The following is a 16,711-nucleotide window of genomic DNA, read 5'->3' as shown; positions in this document are numbered from 1 at the left end:
TGCCAGCCTTCTGGGTACCTTGCCCATTGACGGCGATTTAGGCCAAATTTTTTATTTATAAGTAGGTTAGGTATTTAGTTTTAAGTAGATTTATTATGTTTTTATTTGTTTTATTTATTCATTTATGCAATAAAACTTAATATTTCAAATTAATACAACAAAAAATATCAAATGTAGGTAGTTAAATATTTATTGTAAAGAAAGGGTAGGAAATAAAACGTAAAGAAGTCGGTTAAATAATCTGATAAATTATTGTAGTTAATATTACTGCATTGTTTCCAAACTATAGAAACTCAAGGGTATTAACCCGTTCTTAATGATAAATTGTCAACCCATCATTACGATTTATAGACAATATAGACTTCATAATGTCAGGAGTTTTTGATGTCATCCAAACATCCATTCGTAATTGCAATTATTGATGAAAATCTTTTTAGGAATGATATTTTTCAGTAGTTTTTTGATTGATTTCAATACTTTTTGAGTTGCGTTAAAGTATATAATAACATTTTAAGTGATGATTAATGTGTAATTACAGAGAAAAGTGAGATAATGTTTTCCAGCAGTGTTTGTTTACATGATTAGACAAGTAAAGATCAATTAATTTTAGATCCGGCTCTCTTACGAATTTTATAAACCTTTATCTTAAATTTTTTCCTAAATATCCAGCTATTTCTTTTGTACTTGTTGTTTAAACTCTCTTTGCTCATCCAAATCCTAAAGTACAATTTAATCAACTAGATCTTAGTCCATAAGCTTTGTATAATATGGGCGCACATCCCCCGGTGGCATTGCGCCCGCGCAGCTGCTGGCAATCAACGCGGCTTTGTGCGTGGGGGGCAGATGGCGCTCCCGCCGACTTTGTTGTTGTGGATCGATAGTGTTAGTTCATTTGACGTTTTTGGTAAGTGCAGTTTTACGTTTATAAAATTATACAGAAATATGTAATATGTAGTAAACATCGTGAGGAAACCGGACTAATTCCAATAAGGTCTAGTTACCCTTCGGGTTGGAAGGTCAGATGGCAGTCGCTTTCGTAAAAACTAGTGCCTACGCCAAATCTTGGGATTAGTTGTCAGAGCGGACCCCAGGCTCCCATGAGCCGTGGCAAATGCCGGGATAACGCAAGGATGATGATGATGTAATATGTAGTAAACAAATTACGAAATTCATTGGTTTACACACAGGAGCGGTTTCCTTTTACAGATTGCCCGATGGGTACCTATTACTTCTTGGGGTCTCGTTACAGACTACAGATTACAGAATAAAGCCTCGTGATGCTCTCTTGTCTCTTATATTATAAACTGTCAAAGCTGTCGAATCTTAATCCGTGTCCCACTATTGGGTTCGAGTTTTCCCCCACAAAACTGCAACTCAATCACTACAGCATGACAGATCACTTATAATCTTCCCTTATTGAATTAAATCGAAAGCCCAATTAAAAATCGATAAAGCCATTAACTAACAAATCGAAATTCCCGTTGGAATGGTTTTGCTAATCAAATTTGCGATATCAGCGCGATCGATGCCGTAAATTCGTCCATTGACACGCGTTTAAGGCCAGATGGCGCTTCACCTGCCTGGTCTGCAGTGCCAGACTTTGCGGAACTCCGTTCGGGACCGCATTCCTTTTTCAAATTCCCGACAGAAGCACGGTCGTTGACTTTGATGCTCGATTTTCAACATGTCACACTGCATTTTAAGTAATGTCAGATCAAGATGTGACTTTAAGTAGAAATTATTTATAAACAATCAAAAAAAATTTTTTTTTAATTGACTGGATCTTGAATTTCTTCTGGAGTCGATATACTTAGTAAGATTAAATTTCTAATTTATTCCTAGACAGATATAGTACCTAACGTAATGGTTAAAATCGTAATGGTCGTATTTCCGAATGACCAAACTAATAAGATTTGCGTACAGGAATTCGACTTCATAACTAAGGCAATTTAGACTAGACGTTTGGAACAATGACCTCATATAATAAACACAGTCTTCCTTTCAACAGGCCCCTCGGACCCAAATGTGTTTTACATAAGCTTCGTTTGTACTAAAGACTGTATCGTTAAGTATGAGGACAACTTTGAGTAGCCGTATTTATTTGCTATTATATTTTTTTCTTAAAACAAGACATAGGCTTGATAAGGCACATAATAAGGTTCACATTTTGTCCTAGAAACTCGACGTGAAGCAAGTGGTTTAGACAGTATTGACTTAATCCTCCCGAGTAACAATTACGATTCCGGACAAATGCTACTAGAAAATTCACAAAGTGCGTAAAAAACGATACGATTGCGAAAAAAAATTGTACTGTGTGAACCTCAACGACATATGATCCACAAAGCAGAATATCTGGACATAGTCTAGCCATAGTTATTTTTAAGAAATAAAGTTCAGGATCCGTGTATGGCGGCCATTTAGAGAATGTGGCATGGTGCTTCCTCTAACTCCGACTTTGATGTCGAATTTAACTATCATACACTGTTTATATCGATTTGGTTTAGGCACTGTTCAAACACCGTGAATGTCAGTTAGACTTTGGCCTATGGCTAATTTTTTTATCTGTTTCTCTCATCCTGCTTGCATCAAAAATTTACGACAATCCGGAACGTTGCTCAAAATAGCGTTTTTTTTTAATTATATAAATTCACCGCATTTATTCTGCAAGTACCCAATTGAAAAACCATGAAGAGGACTCTTAAAGAATATATTTTGGCAGCATATTAACCTTTGTTTGTTGAAATCGTACAAACAGTCATTGAAATATTCTCAAATTAAGCCAGATAGGGGTTGTCCGAAATTTATTTGCTAGACCTTAATGAAAGTACCATCATCATCATATTATTTAAGAGCCAGGCTCTTGTCTGTGGAGTAATCGCCATTCCGTTCTTTTCTCTGCCGCTTTTTTGAGGTCCTGATACGTCACTTCGTTGGTCTTCTCTTTAAGTTGGTCTAAAAACGCACGCCTCGGTCTTCCCCTGCCTCTCCTCTTTTCTATTCGCCCTTCGATTATTGATTTTATGTAAGTATCGTGCCGTATCAGGTGCCCCAACATGTTTCCCCTTCTATTTTCAATTATTGTTAGCAGAGATCTCTTCTCTCCGACTTGCTCCAATACTTGTTCATTTGTTTTTCTCTCTTTCCAGCTTATACCTTCCATTCTTCTCCATGTCCACATTTCAAAAGCCTTCAGTCTGTCTCTCTCGCGCTGAGTTAGTGTCCACGTCTCACTTCCATACAACGCTATACTCCAGACGTAGGTCTTCATAAATCTCTTTCTAATTTTTCGGGATATCTTTGCTTTCAATAGGTGTTTTTTTGCGTTGAAAGCTTTTTTTTGCCATAGCTATACGTGTAATGATATCCGTAGTACATCTGGAGTTACATGTTATAATGCTGCCTAAGTATTTAAAACTTTTAACTTGCTCTACTACTGTGTTTCGGATTTTTATAGGTTCTAGTTTGTATTTGTGCTTGGATGTTATTAATGTTTTTGTTTTATTAATATTGATATTTAGTCCGAATTCTCTAAATATGTGGTCCATTTCCGATACGAGTTGTTCCAATTCTGTTGAATTTTCGGCTACAGCTGCTATGTCATCTGCAAAACTAACGAAATAAAACCTTTCTCCGTTAATTTTGACACCACCCTTTCCAGTATCAACAATCTTTCTGATAGCAGTCTCAATGAAAATATTAAAAATTATTGGTGATAGTGGACACCCCTGCCGTACTCCCTGTCTTACTTTGGCATTTCCTTTTTCTTGTCCTATTTGTACTATAGTTTCCTGATCCTTGTATAATGCATGTATAATTTGTCTGTCTCTATAATCTATACCTATTGTTTTCATAATGTTCATCATTTTAATCCAGTCTATCTTGTCAAAAGCTTTCTCTAAATCTATAAATGCTATGTGGGTCTTAAGTCCTACATCTAATCTTCTATCTATAATTAATCTAAGAGCTAGTATGGCTTCCCTTGTTCCTTTCTGTTGCCTGAAACCATATTGATCAGGTCCTAAATAGCTTTCAGCTATAGGTTTTATTCTATTTTGTATAATTTTCAAGAGAATCTTAGAAGCCTGTGATATAAGACTTAATGTTCTATGTTCTTCGCATTTAAGTGTATTTAATTTCTTGGGTAATGTGATAGTTCTACTAATTTTGAAATCACTCGGGACTTCGCCTGTGTTGTACATATCCTTAATTATATTAAATATTTCGTTTTTCATGGAATCGCATTCTAATTTGTTTATAAATTAGTATTATTAGAAAGTACCATAAAGTCTCTAAAATAAATAAAAATTAGACCTTCTTATATCAAATAGTGCTTACCAATACCTTCAGATCATACTCTCGGAACATAATAATATAAAATTATGCACATGTCAACATTTAGACGAGGTTTGTTTTGTCCTTATACTTATCGATACAGTCCTTATGAACGTGAATTCTTTTGCAAACAAAAATGCCTTGAGACTGTTCTTCAAATTCATACTGGTCCATGTAGTTTAAAGCAAAATTTGATACATTTTTATTATCTGGTCATAATGGACTCGAGGGTTTCTACCCTTGAATTAAGAGCCTAGAATCCAGACACTAAAAATGCGCTAAGTTCTACCTACTGTTAATATATTTTTTAACTTGTTCACTTTTTGTGCGACCTGTGTATGTATTTTCGTTTTGGTGCTGACAGCGTTGACTTCCGAAAATTGAAAAAAAGAATCATGATAGCCTTAAATAGCTCTCGTATAGAAATAAAGGTAAACAGTCTTTGTTCATTAGCGCTTTCTCTAAACACCTTTCGGGCGCGTGCTGCCCTATAATTGTAAGACTATAATAAGGGGAGGAAGTAGAAAAAACATATACGGGGTTAAGAAATGTCAGGCCTGGAGCGGGGGTGCTTTTGTGCTAAGTCGCAAGACATTAATCTTGAAGGGAGGCCAGGTGAATACCCTAAGACCTTTTCAATAAAAAAATATCAATATCAAAACTTTAAGAAAGCAATTTATTGCGTGTAATAACAAAGTGCAACTGAAACATGTCCAGACAAGTCTATCGCAATGTTAATCACTTCTATAGGAACCAGCTGCTCCTAACGCTATGCACCCCACACATTGCTCCCTCACTAATGCCATCCATGTAAAAACCTACTATTAAAACTCGTCTTTGTTTCAGTAGTGACTAATAACCCTTAATTAAATGCTTCACCGCCATTACCAAATGTCGCGTAAGCTTTTAATTTTATCAAATTACTGATAACTGAAACGATTTGGCAAAAAGCTGCTAAGTATACGGTCCGACTTTACTAACAAGCAAAAAGTTCACACATGTCTTGTAAATGTGTCATCTTTTCGGGATAACGCCATATGGTGTTTCCCTGCCCCTAAAGCAGGCGGCAAATGCGCTATGTGCAGGCAAATAGACTTTTATTTACTATGATTTCATCGAGCTGGTAAATTGTATAAGCACTTCTTCAATTTATAGGACATTCAATTAGGTGTTGCGTTGCTAACATAGTACATATAGACTTTGGCGAGGCTGGGGCTGGTCACTTAGTTGTAATTCATTCAAAATGTTCTATTTATTTTAGTTTTCTTTTAAAAGCTCTTGAAGCATCGCATTCGCTGACCTTAATTTTTCTGGGGACCATTAATATTATGCAATAATTACCCTTGTCCTTCTATAATAATAACCATCGTGGTGAAAAGTTTTGCACATGATTCAATTTCAGAACTTCTTTTGTTCGCGTGAGAAATATTCTTTCAAATAATAGCTGGGCTTAATTCACTAGATTTGCTTTTCTATCCCCTTCAGTGAATGTCTATTACTCTATTCTTTTTGGCCCTTTTATCTCACGTCGTGTTTAAAACCTGTTTCGTAGATAACCCCTCTATTTATTCTAAGCTTAGATAGAATGGCTTTGGAATATCTAGCTGCTGTATGCTTTTGCTAGTGGTTATTAAGTTTTGTTAATATATCAATGTCAACTTCGTGAGGAAACACATCTTTGCGTCGTCCATTATAAATACCATCTGTTTATCGACTTTGTATACTACTTTAGCCTGGCAATCATTCTAAAAAGCTAAGGGAGCACACATTTACATTATAAAGGGATGTGTCTGTCCTCGTTGACCCTAAATACTTTATGAAGACAAACCGCATTGAAAGCCAGCCGTTCGATTTTAGATCTGTACATGTTAAACATGCTTCTATTGTTTGCAACCAACAAAAATGTATTCATAATTAGTAACCCATTCAAATATTACCTATATGTAAATAATCCTCTTTTTCTGACCCAAGGATGAGAGTAATTAATTCCGCTTGGTCGATACGGATACAATTACGCAAAAGACCACCAAGTAAACCACTTGACGTATTTTTTAAAGCTTTTCTCATGCCACGGTCGCTTATTCCATCCGGTGTCATATTGCGTAGGACGAGAACATTTTCTATCAATCTGGATGGTCTTAAATAGTATTGACTTCAACGTCATCCCAAACTAGTAAGGATACTAAGGATTTATTCAAGTTTCGACAAGGCATCCTGTTAAATGAAATTAGAGCCCAGCTATTTGTCTCGGTAGTTGCACAGTTCATTTGACTCCGTCTGAAGCCCTGGCGACTCAATGGCGCTTGGAATTCTGTAGCGCGTAACTTGAGATACTTCTAGGAATTCGCATTGTAGTCCGGCTATGTCTATTAAAAATGATTTTTAACATGGTATATATTGTCGCTAAGGGGAAACATAAGCCGAATCTTTCAATACTTTACTAGGTGTGTTAGTACGTATAGTTCAGTCGTCGATAGCTTTGAAGTTAATTTTAGAAGTTATAACAGTACATGACAGTGGTCCTCCATCCAGACTAATGACATCACTCTAATTACATAGTTGCTAAACAACTCCGGCACATATGATTCCGTGACCCCAATTCTTTCTCGTTAGCGTCCAGCTTATCAATTGTTACACGCGCGACTCGATAATGCTGATAAATTCGGCTCGTTGAATAATATTCGACTAGGTTTGTGAACTTTCGAGTTGCTAATAAAGAAAATAAAGGGGCACAAGACAGGAAGTACGCCCGATGCGTGAGTTAACACGCCGCTTCCTCGAGGAACCCCTTGTGGACATTTTTTCATGTCACTGCTTTGTCTAAGGAAATTGTCATTTGCCCTGCTTTATAACTTTGGCTTGGCCTATAATTAGGGACAGAACTATGATTTAAACAATCATAGGGTAGGATAGTAGGAAATGTAAACATTGTATGTATGCCCTGAAATGTGATTGATATGGGAGGCATGGGAGCGTACGACGCGACGTAGAAGTTTATTACTTTAGCAATTCAATTATTATGGGTCGAGTTTGAAAGCAGGTTTGCACATAACACTAGCTATGAACATGGTGTCTCATAAGCTGACTTGCACAGTATAAAAGAAATAAAAGATGCCCACAGCAGTGGTCTGTCCATTATTAAACCTATTTTATTTGTAATCGGGCTTCAATCAAAAGCCCTTCAAAGATGGGAGATTGCTAGAAGACAGGTGGAAATGACGACAGGTAAACGACCGACTTCCTCCTTTTAATTAGATGCCATTTATGTACTTCCATTTAAAATAAAAAGCAGAACATATTTATGCCTTATATGCCAAGTATGTCTCCTTATTGGGAATTAGCAAGCCTCACTCACATTTTTATTAAGTGATTAAATTAAGCATGCAAACTCCAACTTTACGTTATGATACTTACGACGATGATATTGTGAAACTATGTATTTATGTAGGGATATACAGTTTTAGATTATTTGTATCAATGGAGTCTTTGAAGTTAAATTAACTAGAAATAATAATAAAAGAGGAACTTAGATAACGATGTGAAATAGTTTAGCTTATCAAGAGATCCGTCGGTATCTGACATTGCCCTGAAATTGATTCATAGAATCTTATCATATGACAGGAAATGAAAACTACGATGTTCTTGATCATATAAATTTATATATTATGTATGTATGTACATTTTAGGTCATACTTGACCAAAAATGTACGGTTATACAAGAAACTATTTCGAATGTAATTGAATGTATTTATTTATTACGTCCGTATGTCTCGGGCTTTTGAATCGGAACTTAGACTCAAGATCAGCTGATTTTATAAACATTTGCCGCACATTTAGTTCCGTTATATCGACCGTCGATCGAAACTTGCAAAAAGACCCCGGTACGAAATTAGATTGGCATCCGTAGCACATGCGGTCCCGAACCCTCGGTTTTTTTTTTGCGGTTGGCTTGCAAAACTTCCTACCGGTACTTAATGGACAATTTTTTATTTATTTTGAGATTTAATCAACAAAATGGTTTATGGAAATGTATGTTCACTTAGTAAATGATTTTTAACCGTAGTAATGTTAAATTAGGTACCTAATTGACTATGACATAATATACATACATACATATATGTACTCGTAGGTAATTTATGGATAACGTTAATCGCTAGATTAATTTTGATAGGGTTTAGACGCTGACCTATCCAATACAACAATGAAATCGATTTCTCTTTGTTCATTTTTCTATACCAACTTACACCTGCCTAAATTTGCCTGTGTTGCGTCACACATTCTCACAGGGTATGATTTGCCTCCGTCCCTTTCTTGCACGTCTTTAATTCTATCCTTGTCCTCTTCACGGCATCCCTTCCAGGCACCTTTATTCCTGCATTCCCTTCACCCTTATTACAAGTCTTGCGTACGCGCCTGGTGTAGGTGTGTTAGTGAATATTATAGAACCATTATGGGAGTGTGGGAACAGGGACTTTAATTTGTTCCTTTTTTATTCAAACGTAGTGAGTCTTCGGCCGTGAGACGATGGCGTTCAGAGTTGTTTTGGCGGGAAATGTTAGTTGATCAATAGAACATGTATTTCTTGTATAATAAAAAATAAAAATGTGCGTCGATAGAAACAATTGCCGATGGAACATTTACTGTTTGGTGAAAATGTGTGTTTATTTGAGACTGTGTGAATAATGGAGACCTATTTTGGATTTGTGCGAAATCGGCGAGTTTCTTCATGGATCCTTTCAACGTCATGTTATATGAGTAAGGTTTTTATTAAGTTTATGCAATATTGCAAATGTTCATAGATGTATTATTATAGTGCAGAAAAATCTGAAAAATATAATATACGTAGCGGGTAGACCGAAAATAGGAAAAATTCGTCTCTGTGCTATAATCTTTTTAGCAAACATGTTTTAGCCATCAAGTATTCACAACACTGAATGAGAACAAAAACACGTTTCGCTATCAGCTGATGGCCGACACTTGGTATGCATAAAATTATCGTTCCAATACTTTTTTCTCCATCTGGTTTTATTCCAATGTACCTATCAATATCAAAATAGTTTCTTCTGTCTTTCAAAGTAAGCTAAACACTCTAAATAGGTACCATTTCAAAGGCTAACTAGAATCACTAGAACTCCTTTTAGAGTAAGTACCCTCTTTTTCCTTTTCTATTGTCTATTTGTAACCTAGGTATATAACATAACCTGAATCTGGTTTCAGCCAAAACTAAATCAAACAGTTTGATTTCTACTTCACCTCATCTTGGGTCACACTCACAACGTAATCATCACATGGCTATAATGACCTGTAGTTCCTAGTAAAGAACTACTAGAAGCAAAAAACCAAATGTCTCAAAAGTATTACCAGATTTGTTTCACACAAATACCAGAAGTGTCCTGTTACCCACTTTTAAACTTTCAGTCCGAACGATAAAGCTTAATATCCTTTGCAGTATAAAGATATAGAGTGGCCTCTTTTTTTGCCGGAGGTACCTCCATGTCTGCGAATGAAAGAATGAGCTGGCGCCAGATTCTTAACGAAACCATATTGGCGATTGTTTTCGACCTTGGTTTAGGTTATACTTTAAATGGTAGCACGTTTTCGTATCATTGAGGTTATGTAGACGTTTATTGTGACTATTATGAGATCAGTAACTGAAGGAACCGGCGCCTAAGAGGGTCCATGGTTATTTTTATTTCTAATATAGGTAAACTTGCAGTTTTATGGTACTAATGACACATAATTTAAGCTCATTCACACTTGCAAAAGTATGAAATTTTTAAAGTGGAAAAGCTTAAGAACTGTGCCATCATCATCAGGAGTCAGTACCTTATTCTATGTGTGTGCAGAACTAAGAACAATTCTTTCTAGTGTCAGGGCCTCTTAAACACCTCGCAGTTCATTACATATGTGGCATTTGATCTATCGATTGAAGTTGTAGCGATCTGCAATCATCTAAGATCTCTTGCGATTGTTTGCAAGGTCTTCAGGCCCGAACACACGAGTTATGCCTATTTCCGATGTTTGCCAATAGCTAAACAAGGTATAAATCGCATAGTTATTTAAGCATTATCCGAGGCTATGGCAGAGGTATCCAAAATAAAGGATTACGTCAACAAACGTGATGGCGTTCAGGACACAAACAGGATTTCGGTTGATACCAAAGATACACGTGTATCGTTTTATCTCTGGTGATATTAATTTAAATGTCTCTGAGAATAAACATGTAATATGATATCGAGTACTTACGCAGTACAGTCAAGTGTAAAAATATGGGTGCGTACAACTTATCAAAAATATGTCCCATAGCACTTCATGTCGGCGGAATAAGGTCTCGGTACATATTTTTGAGCGGATAAAATCGATACGTATTTTTGCACTTGACTGTACCAAGCAATTGATTCAATAAAGTTGTACTTATATAGATTAGGGTAAAACTAATTGAGATGAAAATCAAACAATCAATATAATCATCCATCTTTTACATCATCATTGGCCATAGCATCTGTTGTAGATGTTTGTTGCGGTGCTTGTGGGTTTACGGGGTCCTGCATTTCTGTTGATGACTATACAGTCCGATAGCAGCGCGGCACTTCTTGCCACAACGACCAAACAAAAAGCGTGAGTCTGCAGAGGGTGGTAGCGCGCGCCGAATTCTTTTCTGCTTTAGATTCTCAAGCCAGTTACTAGGCTTGTGTCGTTTACGAACTATGAACTGTTAGGAATAAAATCCCATCAATGACCGAAATGAACTGAATCTTTCCGTGCTCTGAGAATCGGTCTTTGCTCATTTAGTTCAGTATAGGATCGGCGAGCGCGAGCGATTTGGATCGAGAACGAATGTGTGACTGCGCCGACCGAGAGCGAGAGCTACTTAGCAGAGCAACAAAAAAAGTCATGTTTTCATATACTTCGGTTACTTACAACCTTTCGGTCCGGAATGTTACTATCTGTGGACTATTCGTATCATTTTGACACTATTCGGTCCCATTCGTTCTGATCTTTCCGACCGCAGTGGTCGCTGGTCTGGCTGAACTAAATGAGCAAAAGACCTAAAAGAGCGAACTAGTTCGTGGGAGCGATTAAACGAGATCGGAGCGCTCCGATCAACGAACGAAACGGCACAAGCCTACCAGTTACTGTCGTGTTCGTGTTGCGATATACCGACAAATGTCATAATTTCCTAATTTTACAATGACAATTTTAATTAATCTAACACTTATATTACCTTTTTATCCTGAACCTTGTATTTGTTTAAGTGTATTCAATATGTTACGAATTTACGATTCTGATGGTTACATATATATTTCTGTATTTTCTGAATTTTGACCTCTACCTCTATGTACCTAAAGTTTATAAAAATCTTTAACGAGGAAACCTTCTTTGTATCCTATTAATGTCTTAAATAATCATTGGCATAGCCATATGGATTATGAAGCAGAAGTCATTTACGATTTTAGGTTATTATAAAAATATAGGTTATTATAACCATGCGCTTTTTCCGAATAATATTAAGTATATTAATATGTGTTTAATGGCCAGGTAAACGCTAGTGTAGGTATTTGTCTTAAGTCAATCCTAACAAAATATCCTATGTTAAAGAATAACGCAAACATGTTGTTTTATATTTATATATTAGCTAGTGGACCATTCTTTTCTTATTTGTTTCGTCAGTATTATGAGTACATTCATAGATTGTCAAGTGATAGCTCCAGATTCATTTGTTTTTATATTTCCACAAAACATACTACAGATATTACAGAAATTTTACCTTGTACACCAGCGTAACATCTCAAAGATCACTGTAATTCTTAATAAACAAGGTTACATAATTTTGTACTAAGGCTGCTGATCATTTTCTTTCAACAAATACATGTTTTCATATGATTTAATACCGATTTTCTTTTGCCAACAGACGTAGCGGCTATGAGTCAGAGAGTAGCGAGTATTCAGAGGACTCGGCGGCGGCCTACGAGGATGTCACGACTACAACCAAAAGCTCTGGGCCGAGGAAGAATATCAACAGGGGCCGATGGACGAAGGAGGAGGTAAGGAATCGCTCAACTCGTATCTATACGTAAAATATAGACGGCCAACCAAATCTTGGCACTAAAAAAAGGCGGCAAATTAGAAAAATGTAGGGCTCGCCAGCCAATTGTCTGCACAGAACGCATGTCTTAAGAGCGTTATAACATTTCGGCGTCGGGCGAAATTAGGTATTTTACCCGCCGCGCGAGCCCAATATGCCGACCCTTTCTAGCACGTCTTATCACTCGCTCGCACTACAATAATGGACAAAACAATCTTGATCCTTTCTATGGAATTTTGATAACAACCACAATCTACTATCTCGATATAAACTTTTGGTTTCTAATAAACATTATTTTGTACGAAAATACGAGAATATAGCGCGAAATAATATCAATTATGTTAAAATTTATTTAAAAAATTAAAGTAATAATTATAAAAGTAGATCCCATCCCAAATATTTGCTTTTGTTATATGATAAGTATTAGAGTAAAGTATAATTATATTAATATGATGATAAAATAAGACAAATACAATTCTAATTACTTCAAGGTGGTGCTCAGGGTCTGATGATGGAGCCAGATGGTGGTCACCAATACCAATGAACAATACGAGTATGAGTATACAACTTCGTGGTTTACATGTCATTCTAGCATTTTCACTTTCACATTTCAAGTGCATATACCACGAGTATAGGTTTTCGGGTGTGCTGATTTAAAAATTGACCGATTTTGAATCTGACATTGCTGACTGTCACTTTGACACAAAAGTCGTCATGGGTGTCGTAAAATAGGTTTTAGGAGGTGCTGATTCCAAAATTAATGGCCAATGTGGAATCTGACATTGCTGACTGTCACTTTGACACAAAAGTCGTCATGGGTGTCGTCAAATAGGTTTGCGGGGGTGCTGATTCCAAAATTAATGAACAATGTGGAATCTGACATTGCTGACTGTCACTTTGACACAAAAGTCGTCATGGGTGTCGTAAAATAGGTTTTAGGGGGTGCTGATTCCAAAATTAATGACCAATGTGGAATCTGACATTGCTGACTGTCACTTTGACACAAAAGTCGTCATGGGTGTCGTCAAATAGGGGGGTGCTGATTCCAAAATTAATGACCAATGTGGAATCTGACATTGCTGACTGTCACTTTGACACAAAAGTCGTCATGGGTGTCGTAAAATAGGTTTTAGGGGGTGCTGATTCCAAAATTAATGACCAATGTGGAATCTGACATTGCTGACTGTCACTTTGACACAAAAGTCGTCATGGGTGTCGTAAAATAGGTTTTAGGGGGTGCTGATTCCAAAATTAATGACCAATGTGGAATCTGACATTGCTGACTGTCACTTTGACACAAAAGTCGTCATGGGTGTCGTAAAATAGGTTTTAGGGGTGCTGATTCCAAAATTAATGACCAATGGAATCTGACATTGCTGACTGTCACTTTGACACAAAAGTCGCTGACTGTCATGGGTGTCGTAAAATAGGTTTTAGGGGTGCTGATTCCAAAATTAATGACCAATGTGAATCTGACATTGCTGACTGTCACTCTGACACAAAAGTCGTCATGGGTGTCGTAAAATAGGTTTTAGGGGGTGCTGATTCCAAAATTAATGACCAATGTTCAATCTGACATTGCTGACTGTCACTTTGACACAAAAGTCGTCATGGGTGTCGTAAAATAGGTTTTAGGGGGTGCTGATTCCAAAATTAGTGACCAATTTGGAATCTAACATTGCTGACTGCCACTTTGACACAAAAGTCATCATGGGTGTCGTAAAATAGGTTTTAGGGGGTGCTGATTCCAAAAATAATGACTAATGTGGAATCTAACATTGCTGACTGTCACTTTGACACAAAAGTCGTCATGGGTGTCGTCAAATAGGTTTCCGGAGGTGCTGATTTGAAAATTAATGACCGATTTGGAATCTTGACATTGCTGACTGTCACTTTGACACAAAAGTCGTCATGGGTGTCTTCAAAAAGGTTTCCGGGGGTGCTGATTCCAAAATTAACGACTATTTTGGAATCTCACAGTGCTAATTGTAATTTTGACACAAAAGGAATCATGGGTGTAGTCAAATAGTTTTTAGGGTGCACTGATTCCAAAATTAATGAAATGATTTAAAAAGTAATGACCGATTTGGAACCTGACATTGCACAGTACCCCTGGAAAGGAAACCTATTTGACGACACCCATAACGACTTTTATGTCAAAGTGACAGTCAGCAATGTCAGATTCCAAATTGATCATTAATATTGAGATCAGTACCCATGAAAACCTATTTGAAGACACCCATGATCGCTTTTGTGTCAAAGTGACAGTCAACAGTGTCAGATTCCAAATTGGTCATTAGTTTTCAAACACCTCCGGATACCTATTTGACGACACCCATGACGACTTTTGTGTCAAAGTGACAGTCAGCAATGTCAGATTCCAAATTGGTCACTAATTTTGGAATCAGCACCCCTAAAACCTATTTTACGACACCCATGACGACTTTTGTGTCAAAGTGACAGTCAGCAATGTCAGATTGAACATTGGTCATTAATTTTGGAATCAGCACCCCTAAAACCTATTTTACGACACCCATGACGACTTTTGTGTCAGAGTGACAGTCAGCAATGTCAGATTGAACATTAGTCATTAATTTTGGAATCAGCACCCCCTAAAACCTATTTTACGACACCCATGACGACTTTTGTGTCAGAGTGACAGTCAGCAATGTCAGATTGAACATTGGTCATTAATTTTGGAATCAGCACCCCTAAAACCTATTTTACGACACCCATGACGACTTTTGTGTCAAAGTGACAGTCAGCAATGTCAGATTCCACATTGGTCATTAATTTTGGAATCAGCACCCCTAAAACCTATTTTACGACACCCATGACGACTTTTGTGTCAAAGTGACAGTCAGCAATGTCAGATTCCAAATTGGTCATTAATTTTGGAATCAGCACCCCTAAAACCTATTTTACGGCACCCATGACGACTTTTGTGTCAGAGTGACAGTCAGCAATGTCAGATTCCACATTGGTCATTAATTTTGGAATCAGCACCCCCTAAAACCTATTTTACGACACCCATGACGACTTTTGTGTCAAAGTGACAGTCAGCAATGTCAGATTCCAAATTGGTCATTAATTTTGGAATCAGCACCCCTAAAACCTATTTTACGACACCCATGACGACTTTTGTGTCAGAGTGACAGTCAGCAGTCAGATTCCACATTGGTCATTAATTTTGGAATCAGCACCCCTAAAACCTATTTTACGACACCCATGACGACTTTTGTGTCAAAGTGACAGTCAGCAATGTCAGATTCCAAATTGGTCATTCATTTTGGAATCAGCACCCCTAAAACCTATTTTACGACACCCATGACGACTTTTGTGTCAGAGTGACAGTCAGCAATGTCAGATTGAACATTAGTCATTAATTTTGGAATCAGCACCTCCTAAAACCTATTTTACGACACCCATGACGACTTTTGTGTCAAAGTGACAGTCAGCAATCTGAGGTACTACATATTCGTAATCTGAAAGTAATCAAGTCAATAATTTCAGTTATTTTGAATCGACTATGATTCCGAATTATTGGTAATAGTAATGATTGTATAGATGATTAGTGATTCCTTTACATGTAATGGTAATTTAACTAATTTACCGTTTCACTTGATTACATTACAAGTAATCTGACACCCAGTAGTGTCAGATTACAAAGTAAAATCAAGTAATCGTGTAATCCGGAATCGATTACGATTGGTTGGTTGGTACTGGTGACCACCATCTGGCTCCATCATCAGACCCTGAGTACCACCTCTTGTCAAAGGTCTTGTTGAGACGAACCCAACGAGCCTAAACACGAAGTCGTTTACTTACATGGTTCACTGGTACTGGTGACCACCTTCTGGCTCCATCATCAGATCCCGAGTACCATCTTGATGTGTCTTATCATCTTGACCGTATTGTAATTTTCACATTTTTATCATCACAACGTTGTAATACTTTAACATTTAAACATAACAAAGTATTACAAAAGCAAATATTTACGGATCTAGGATCAAATTCGTTGGTCGCTGTTTACACACACACAATGCGAGGATAGCCCGTGTAGAAACAAGGCGTCCGACCCACACAACAATAAATATTCTCGACGTTTGCGATGAAAACTCGGAGACCAAAGCGACATACGTCTTACCTCCTCGAGCTCCGGCGCGGCACTGAAATCGCAGGCATCCGTCGCCGGTAAAATAGCGACAGGAAGGCTAGTTTTCAAAAAATTGGCAAAAAATCATGATAAAATATTATAACGACAAATGGATAACAGCAGTTTAAGCACATTGT

General features: G+C 37.1%; 1 protein-coding gene across 6 annotated transcripts in view; it reads left to right on the top strand.

Annotated features, from left to right (window-relative positions):
* Positions 1-16,711, top strand: part of LOC125242426 (myb protein) — a 93,820-nt gene that overhangs the window by 48,722 nt on the left and 28,387 nt on the right. For 5 of the 6 annotated variants that reach the window (XM_048151253.1, XM_048151252.1, XM_048151250.1 and 2 more), the window contains one exon: positions 12,245-12,377. In XM_048151253.1, coding sequence (XP_048007210.1) covers positions 12,245-12,377 — 133 coding nt within the window. Of the gene's footprint in view, positions 1-8,921; positions 9,088-12,244; positions 12,378-16,711 lie in introns of those variants that run through there. The other variant, XM_048151251.1, reaches the window with a different exon arrangement.

This window comes from Leguminivora glycinivorella, chromosome 2, assembly GCF_023078275.1.
Source record: "Leguminivora glycinivorella isolate SPB_JAAS2020 chromosome 2, LegGlyc_1.1, whole genome shotgun sequence".
In the NCBI taxonomy this organism is placed as follows: domain Eukaryota; kingdom Metazoa; phylum Arthropoda; class Insecta; order Lepidoptera; family Tortricidae; genus Leguminivora; species Leguminivora glycinivorella.
This window is presented reverse-complemented; position numbering and strand designations above follow the sequence as displayed.